Source organism: Montipora foliosa, chromosome 1, assembly GCF_036669935.1.
Source record: "Montipora foliosa isolate CH-2021 chromosome 1, ASM3666993v2, whole genome shotgun sequence".
Lineage (NCBI taxonomy): Eukaryota > Metazoa > Cnidaria > Anthozoa > Scleractinia > Acroporidae > Montipora > Montipora foliosa.
Window position 1 is genome coordinate 61,750,239 of NC_090869.1, and position 10,000 is coordinate 61,760,238.

Consider the following 10,000-nt stretch of genomic DNA (forward strand, 5'->3'; position numbering starts at 1 on the left):
TTTAAAATTAAGGTCTCTCTCTTCAATAGCCGCAGAAAGCAGTCATCAATAACTCCATCGCATTACATTAAATGTTTAAGTGAACTATGGTCATCATTCGACTGTGGTTATCAACTGAAAACTCATATTTCGATTGTTCCGCGGGTTTAACTGACGTTTTGCTTTTAAATAAGGTAAATTCCCTGTGAATTGCTGCCTCTTAACCAAGAGCAAGAGCAATTTCAAGGATTGCTCAAGTTTTTTCAGGACTTGGCCTCGCTGGTGCAAATTGTTTAATTTTTTTCAAGGTGTCTACCCTTTGCAAAAGCAAATGTTAAATAAAATCGCGGGGGTGAACAAGAAGAATAATTTAACCCTTATGCATAAGGTAAGATTGCTTGAAAATATATGGCAAGGGACAAAACTTGGATAAAACAGCTACACACTTATACACCGCTGAAATTGGAGGTTAAAATATTAAATGTCGCGGTTTTGTTCTGTTCTTACTAACTCATTCACGATTAAAAAATATCTTACTTGCTTTAATTTTAAGGCTGAAAACTTGACTTAGTCATAACTAGTGAAGACCTAAGCCCTTTTTCAGCCTCGCCGATTGTACGCTTATCAATAAAATGTGGTAGGTGTTCGGTTCCTCTTAGAATTTGAGATAGGAATTTTAAAACCTTGTGACTTTTTTTTTTCAGTTAACATTGTGAAGTTGTCAGTGGTAATTTAAACCTTTCCACAGAATATCCGCAACTGTTCGAAAGGACACAAAGGCGGGTGAGAATAATTCTAAAAGGTGAGCGCAGTAAGAAGTCGATCTGAGTCTTTTATTCCGTCTCTGTACTGAGAGATAAATGCATATGTACGCGTTATTTAAATTTCCCGTTGTTGGAAGTTTAAGCCACGACGCAACCAGCAATAGTATATAGTTGGCCAAAAGAGGGAAAATAGTCTTACTGCACGTGCGGCACGCATTTTTTGGTACTTCTTTTTTTTTTGGCGAACAACAACGTAAAAAAAAAACGAGAGCATACCGTAACAATGAACCGTTAATTCTCTATCTTTAATTCAAGAATATTCGCACCAGCCTAGGTTTGAAATAATTCGCCTGTTAAAGTTTTGTACAAAGTAAACACGATAGAAAAATCGCGGAATTTTGAAGCGGTGCTGTCGCTGCTTAAACTCCCTAGCATGTGTATTTTAAAGTCCCTAGTATTAGAATTTAAAAAGTTACATCTTGTCTTGAGTTTGTGTTAGCTTCTGTGTTATATACTTCTAGAAGCAATTACGGTAGTTATTCATAATCAGCTTTTTTTTTCGGTCATCCTCTTGTTTATTTTGTGTCCACTGCGTTTGTCGCAGCCAGTAGACACTAAGCTATGATGAAATTGTTAAGTTCTCAATTTATTAACTTTCATTTCACGTCCATCCCGAGGTTCAGTCAAACTGTGTATTCAAAAACTCTTATAGATTAGTCGTCGTAGTCGTCGTCAATCGATAACTCATCCGTAATGCCGAAGGTCCGTCGTCTGTCAACGTTGCAGTCCATCTGTCAACTTCCGACAGTAACAGAAGAAAACTGTCGTCTACAGTCAAGCACAAGTTTAAGGTTCTAAAGACAGAAGGCTTAGGCGTGCAAAGCATCGACAAGAGCAGGAACGTTTCAATAAAAACTCGACCTACAATGTAATCAAAGTATTAAAACTCAGGATACATTTCATTTTCGAGGATCGTTCTTTTAACAACTTTGGTTTGAATTTCGTTTAAAATCAGTTCTTCTTTGAAGGCAAGGTCTTTGGGTAAGGATTTTGCCACCACCCCCGTACATCCACGTCATCCCGTACAGAGACAATCAAGAGAATTTTGTGTAGCTAAAACGCTCAACTTGCCCAAAGGCCTTTCCTGGCGCTAAGTCATATTTTTACAATACCTGAGGCTGATCCTGTGCCGAGGCGATAGCGAACGAACTTCGTTTATGCCATACCATCGATAAAAAATGATTTCCCTTGATACCGTGCAATGATTCAGGAAACTCAATCATCGGTCAAATCTAACAGAGGTATTTGCATCTCATTAAAAGGAGAGGACGCTAATAAGCGAGTATCACCTTTAGATCACCCCTAACAAGACACTGACACTAGTGTCGAAACGTTAGGTCTTAAATAGGCCTTTTCAACAAACGATCACCTGGTACAAAATCCTCCATGCTGGAGGGCAAGCTCATTATTATTCCCCCACTGGGACATTAAAACAAAGGCAAGTCAAGCTTGATTGGTTCAGGTCTCTGGCAAACACACGTCAACCAAGGAATCATTTCCTTGGAAACTCAAGATAGCTCATACTTTCAAAGTGCCATTTCATTTTCTACTGAAAAATTTATAGGTTTCTGGCAGACTAGATACAAAGTAAAATACTCAGGGGAATTTAGAAAGTCAAAGAATTTTTAATCCCGTGAGATTTGAATTGGGTTAGCCGATTTGGTCTCTTGTTTATTTTCCCGCAAAACCTGTTTTAAAGATAGACACTTTTTTTTGACGCTGATTAAAAGATAATTACTCTTGGGGAATGGACCCTTGACCATACACATTAAACATATGTACGCATTGCGTACCAATTGCTATATTTAGTATATCCCGAAACAATCCGTCCACCTCCATCGCCAGCGCCAGTGGAAGTTGAAGAACATCGAGATTGCGCAGTTCTTAAGGCCTCAGGTAAAGGTTTCAGCTGAACTAGTAATTGAAGGAGTTAGTAGTATAAGAAAATCATATGATAAACAAAGCGGCTTCTCCCTTATATTCAATTGTATTTTTCTTCAGCATTGTTTTAGATTATGGAAGAGAAGAATAGGAAAATAATTACTGGGTTGGAAACGTAGTCAGCATCTGCGTTTCATTTCTCCCTTTTTTTTCCGTGTCGGGAAAAGTCTTTCCTGTTACTCCCCTACTAAGTAGTGTCTTTGTGCATAGAGTCTTCTGCGCGTATTTTGATGGGTTTCAGGGGGTAGGAGAATGCGTAGATTTTTCTTGTGGACACAGTAGAATATTTAATGGCGTCGAAGTTATTTAAGCACAAATGGTGTTTTGGTGGATTTTTGAACAAAATGTACTTTTACGGAGCTCAAGAATGGTACGTCAATTGGATAAATTGGACAGGCGGAGGAAAATAAATATCCGGAATCTTAAAAGCGACGAGTAATGGACTTCGACAACAATCTTTCGCCCAACGAGCCGTAATTAAACTCGCCACAAGTCGACCTTACGAGAATCCCAGGAGAAAATGTTTTGGCGAGCGAAGCGTGATTTTTCCGACGCGAGACGGATGAGGGAGCGACAAAGTCGCGAGAAGTCGACTTGTCTGGCTTAGAAGGTTTTCATTTCCGTTTCGCGCCAAAAAGGGGATGACTTGAATGGCGCAATCCGACAAAAACAATCGAACCTGTTTGTTTCTCCGAAATCGAAAGAGGAAATCTGTTTACTTTGTGCTAAATGCATCAGAAACAAAGACTAAATAAAACGAAAGCTTATTTCAATCTCGAGTCGCCGCTTGGAAAGGAGATCTCCAGTGATACTTTTTGGACCAACACTTTGTGTCGTAAGTGTGCTGACAGAGACGAAACACTATAGTTCGGAAGATTAAGGAGTAAGGGAAAGCTTCAAATCGTCAAGAAAGTTAATTGATCTCACTCATGAAAGATCAGGTAGGCTTCACGTATAGGAGACGAGCTAGACCCGGATTAAAAGACATGCTAGACCGCGCCGAATAGAAGTAGAGATATATCTTATGGTGCGTTCGATTGGGAAATCTGGATTTAGATCTTAAAATCTGGATATTCGGATTTCCAATCGAACACAAAATCCGAAAACGGATTTCGCGACTGATTTTGTTAATTGAAATCCTTACCCGACATGAATTTCCAATCAGTGAATTTGCGACAAAATCCGTTGTCAGATTTTGTGTTCAATTGGGAATCCGAAGATCCATATTTTAAGATCTAAATCCACATTTTCCAATCGAACGCACCCATAGTGAAACGATGCAATGACTCTCATCGATGACGACACACATTTTAAAATATTTTGTTTCAGTCAACGAAAAATGCGCCAAGCGCTGTAGAGAATCGCCTCGGGACTTCCAGACACCAGATTATACTTAAGATTTAAATGTCCTTCATCTGTTGCTTTGAACAAGCGTCTCCTACATACGACGCTCTAATGGAGATTAGAACTTTCATGAGTGAAATCAGTGGAACAATTACGAATACGAAAGCACCATCAAAATTGTACGGGGCTAGCTCAAAGGTCAGACTTTTCAGTTCCAGCTCCGGCTGGAGCAGACACAAACAAATCTCTGCAAGACAGATATGCTTGAATTGCTTTCTTCCGATAGTCGCGCATTTCGGAATATCCTGAAGCTTCATCCATCACCTGTGTTGAAAGTCACACTTCCCTGCGTGTGGCAAATGCTGATTGACAACTATATCCCCTGGGGTCCACAAGGACTACTCTGATTGGTCTAGCTCAGCAACCTGTTTTTGGGTCGCTAAAATTGGCGCCAATCAAGTATGAAAAGTTCTTCGTCCCGCGCGCCATCTACATGAGACGAAGGACTTTTCGAAAGTCTAAGCCGTAATCAAAGTAAGCTATATTTCTAATATTTTACCAAGTGTGGTGTTATGTACAACACTGAAACCAAATGGAAAATCCTCTGGTAACCAAATGCAAAATTCTCTGGTAACTTATGGGTTCAAAGTTAAGTGGATCTGTGATCTCTATTGTATTGCTATTTGTATTTATTTGTACTCAACTCTGCACAGTCTTCAGGTAAAAAAGTAATTGGAAATGTGACAGCCAAGAATTATTTGAAAGAAAGCTTGTCGTCTATTTTGTGCTTCATTATTCAAAGGAAAGGTTCTTCAGGAAAGGGTTTAATCCTGAAATTCATTTTGTTGTTTATGGTAATTTGACACGGTTGAGTTTTGTTGCTTTCACGCACGCCATGAAACAGGAGGGGTTTTTTGCCTCTAATAGCAAATATGTTGTTTGTTTGAATAAATATTTCGCTTGGAAAGGTGGCCTCTATATATGGTTTTCACAATGACGTCGTAAAATTCTAAAATCATAATCGCAAGGTGTTTTGCATGTCTCCAGTTCCATGTCGTCTTTCGTTTCGAAAATACACCGTTTTGAATTTCCGAATTGTCACCTTGCGTGACATCATGATACAAAGTTATTTGGTTGAAAAAAAGGTCTATGCCTATATTAATCTTACCAAAGCTTAGAAAAGTAAAAGACCTCAAAATGGGACAGGACATTACAATATAATTAAACGTGTGAACGTGTGAGCCAAAGAGCCTTTGCTGGCACGACATCTGGGTGACCCCTCAAATGGTCTTACTAACCCCCCACTTGAAAAAATTAACTGGAACGCTTCAGTTCAATACCACCCAACTCAGTGCCTTCTGTTTTTGTGTAACACGTACCACAGGCAACCCAGTGTACGCTCATGGAGCGTCTAGTTCCTATTTATTATATCGTATGACACCAAATTCTTACTCTTGGGTAATGGACTCTTGAGCATACGCATTCACCAGATGCACGCATTGCGTACCTTTTTTTTTAGTCCTCCAACTATCGCGAAAACAATGTGTCCACTTTCGATCGCTAGCGCCTGTGGAAGTTAGAGAACATCGACATTTCGCAATAGGCCATTTCCGAGTTCATGTCTGCCTCGTCTTCAAAGCAAGTCTAAGTGCGAAGTTTTTGTGATGCTAATTAGTTCTACTTTACATATGAATGAAAACTAATTTTCATAAGAAAAACTTTGCACTTAGACTCGCTTTGAAGACGAGGGAGACATGAACTCGGAAATGGCCTATTCGTAAGCCCTCAGATGAAGGTTTCAGCTGAACTAGTAATTGAAGGATTTAGTAGTATAAGAAAATCATATGATGAACAAAGCGGCTTCTCCCTTACATTCAATTGTATTTTTCTCCGGCATTGTTTTAGATTATGGACAGATGAATAGGAAAATACTTTAATAAGGCATCGGATCCTTAGCCACTGATGCGTCATCTTCTAAGCGAGTTAAGGCCTGATTTATGTGAAATCATTCGGTCGTCCCATACGAATCCGGCCGAATTAGTAAAAAGGCTTTAAAACAATGGCAGACCACAATTTGATTATAAGTATGTACCTGGAATTTTTAATTATGGATGCAAGACGAACAAATAAGACCGTGACATCGAACCAACTTATTCCATTATTTACTTGAACATTCTAGCTGGAGTTCATGCATATAGAAGTTTCCAAAGGTGGTTGTAATTTGATAAATAGGTTTCCCAATATATTTTAAAAGTCTCACACGAATGCCTTGTAAGCAAAATAATCGGAATCAATGATGTTTGAACCTTATAGGTCCACTTGAAAGTTTTTTTCCGATTTTCTCACGTAATGAAATAAATCTCAGTTGCGCCAAACCTTAATATGCTTCTCTTTCCCTGCTTAATGAGTTTTTCTTCCTTTTACTTGCAAATGCAGGAAAAATGAGCAACAGGAAATTATTTTGAAACATTTCTAATTGTCTGACATTTCATGACTTGTCATAGCCGATAAGAATGTTTATGACATTTGCAGCTGTTTCTTTGAACCATATTTATTCAAGAAGTGATTCACTTCTGCTTGCACTCTGCTCTTTTTGAAAAGTCCAACTTCAGGTATTTATCTCAATTCATCACAAGAAATTTCTATGCTATGTTATTTGTACCCCTTCTTTTTTTATAAGGAACTTTTAGTCTAGCTAAGCTAAAAAGTACACAAAATGTAAAGGAAAACAGAAGGAAACATTTGAACGTGTCGCGTTTACGCTAGAAGATACATGGCCGACTACAGTCGTTTATATTTAGAAGAAATAGAGCCAGGAGGACCAACGGGCTACGGACCAGGCAAAACGGGTTCACTATTTGTACGTGTTGTTTTTTCCATCTCATGTCTATAATTCAAATGCGTTTGCAATCCACAAAGGCTCATAGGTTGCTAATTCAGCTTGCAGATCCATGGTTGATAGCGGCTTCGCCCATTACCAATTGAGCTTTCTGACCTCAGACCCAAAGCTGTAGCAAGCGCGAATTCTTGTTCATTATTATAATTAGTTGGAGCGAGTTGATGAATTTTGAGTTCTCTGAGGTACATATTTGAAGTGTGGGAACTCAACCATTGGTGGAGGCACTGTGACTAAATAACGATAATAAACAGTGCGAATTGATTCTACAGGGATTGAGTGTGCCGAGTTGAAAAATGAACTTTGTTTCAGGTTTTCGCGGCTTCCGTGTTTCCTTGGTGTAAGGAAAAGACAGCATACTGTCACGTTACGAGTGGAGTGGCTCACACGGTTGAAATGGCGCGCAATGGCTTTTCATGCATTTTTGTTATTATTTTAGTATCACAAAGATGGTCGTGGGGGGGGGGGGGGGTACTACGACTACTACTACTACTACTACTACTACTACTACTACTACTACTACTACTACTACTACTACTACTACTACTACTGCTGCTGCTTCTGCTGCTAATAATAATAATAATAATAATTATAATAATAACAATAATAATAATAAAGCCCTCTATCGACAACCATTTACAAGAACATACATCATGGCTTTATATATAGTTACAAGTAACAAATTTAACTAAATGAATAAAAACTGTTACAATAACAATATCAATTTAAACCTATTTTAAAAAGAGCTAAAACGGATTATAATAGTAATCACAGAACATTAAATAAACAGCGATTAAGAAAAATCTTCTTGTAGCGTTAAGTTTTAATCTTCGGGAAAATATGAGGTTGACCACGCGCACGTAAAACTCTAGAGCGATGTGAAAGTAATAACTCGGAGACTGCACTGTCTTTCTTAATGCAAACTTGTGATATTCCTTATTTTGGATAGTCCTCGTTTCCTGTTTACTGTTCCACATTTCTTCATTTTCCTTTCTTTATTTAAATCCTCTAAGTCAATGTTGATCTAAGTTGATTATTTTTTTGATGAAAGATGTTGGCCATTGCGCGTCATCGCTTCATAGGCAGACCAATAAGACTCTGTCGACCGCTCGTGAGCGCCAGGCTTTCAAAATACTGTATAAAACCATTTCGGTCTCTCTTCGTTCGTTCTGGCGCTCCCCAACTAGGTTGGTAGGGGCTCCGCCACGTGCCGTTCAAGTATCGGTCTTGCAGTGTTCTTGGTCTCTCCATGCGCCGGGATTTTGGGACAAAGAGAAACAGTTCACAGTATAATTACATCTTGAAAAAACAATGTTAAGTGTCTTTTATACTATACATCATCAAATTTGTAAATCAGAAACTGGATATAAATCTACACCAGTTTTCGTGGTCATAGAACGCTTTCATTTATTATACTTCTATAACCTTGAAATCGGCCCCAGTGTGAGCTATCAATAACTTCTTGTTGTCGAAGCAACGAAAACTTTGCAGTTCGAGAGCCTTCATGCTTGACTCTTCTTCCAAACACCTTTTTGATCTCGACGGTACCAGATACAATCTTAGAGGGGGTCCATGTTAGTCGTGAATACCTATTGCCGCGGTGTTAATTTTACCTGACTATACTGCTTTCCTATTGGCTAGTGGCCTCAGGAATTATTAACAATTTTACAATTATTTTCCATGCAGACCGTGACAAGTATGGTGGGCATGGATCTATCGAAAATCGCTTGGATTTTGTCCTTTGGAGTGGTTGCAGCTTTAGCAATTTTTGGAAACGCACTAACCATCGTCATATTTGTGAAGAAACTAAAACGCAGGCGGCCCCAATTTCCCCTCATAAGTTTGGCTGTGGCAGACCTTATGGTTGGAGCAATAACAGTTCCTCTTTTTATCGTCACATATTGGATCACGAAAATTCAATACGTCTTTTTAGTCGCCACCCTAGACTGGACTGACATGTTCTCTGGTTTTGCCTCGATTTTCACTTTAACGGTGATCGCATTGGAGCGATTGTTTGCCATTGGTTGGCCTTTTCGTCACCGAGCACTAAGCAGCAAAGCTTACGTAGTTGCTATAGCAACACCATGGATCCTAGCCTTTACCCTAGCATGGATCGCAACTATATTCAACCACGTGATTGACCAACGCATTCCCTTTCTAGTCCTTATCTCTGTATTCCTATTTGCACCCATTATTCTGACCTGTGCTACCTACCCTCTGCTCTGGATTAAAGAAATGTCTCGATGTAGAAAGACCCGTGCAATTCGAGATGCAAGAGATTTTAAGCTGGCAAAAACTGTAGCGTTGATAACGGGAGTATTTCTTGTTACCTGGCTTCCATTTCAGATATTTTGGTTGATCATTAACCTATGTATTTCGTGTAGGGAATTATCCCCAGTGCTGGGCACGATCTTCAAACTTCTCCAATACGGAAACTCGGTGGTCAACATACTAATTTATTCTTTTAGAATCGCTGAATATAGATCAGCTCTTTTGGAAATATTACGTTGTTGTAAATGTTCTTGCCAACAACATCAGATTCAATTTGGCTTGTCGTCGAGCGTGTCTCTTATTGCTATGACGACCTCAGCAGACATTCAGGCAATAAACTCCAATGATTATCCGCAAACAACACGTCTTTAAAAAGATTTTGAGGCCAAGACAAAATTGTCTTCTACTGTACATGGCTCAGAGGACGTTGTTTCAAATTACAAGCTTGCGTTAACGTTGTTGTTTCGTGTAAATATTGATAATGATAATAACTTTATTAAAGTCCCAAGCAAAAGGCTACGGCTCGACTATAATTCTGATAAATTGCAGGATAAAATCAAGTCACATGAAATTACAGTGGGTCAAATCAAATGTTTGTACTGTTGACGAGAGGGGAAAGACTGGAGAACCTCTTGAAATTTAAACTGTCTGTCCATTACTTAAGTTATAAAGTGGGTGCGCAAAATTTTTGATTTGGTAAAAATCCAATCATCAGTGATCTTTTAAAGCAGGAAAATAAACAAAT

At 38.9% G+C, this 10,000-nt stretch overlaps 1 protein-coding gene across 6 annotated transcripts in view; it reads left to right on the top strand.

Annotated features, from left to right (window-relative positions):
- Positions 1 to 10,000, top strand: part of LOC137979934 (adenosine receptor A2a-like) — a 39,398-nt gene that overhangs the window by 13,132 nt on the left and 16,266 nt on the right. For 2 of the 6 annotated variants that reach the window (XM_068827257.1, XM_068827253.1), the window contains exons 2-3: positions 684 to 781; positions 8,671 to 10,000. The exon at positions 8,671 to 10,000 is cut by the window's right edge and continues 160 nt beyond it. In XM_068827257.1, the coding sequence (XP_068683358.1) occupies positions 8,683 to 9,627 (945 nt within the window). In that variant the 5' untranslated portion in view covers positions 684 to 781; positions 8,671 to 8,682 and the 3' untranslated portion in view covers positions 9,628 to 10,000. Of the gene's footprint in view, positions 174 to 683; positions 782 to 6,653; positions 6,701 to 8,670 lie in introns of those variants that run through there. The other 4 variants (XR_011118421.1, XR_011118422.1, XM_068827265.1 and 1 more) reach the window with 3 other exon arrangements.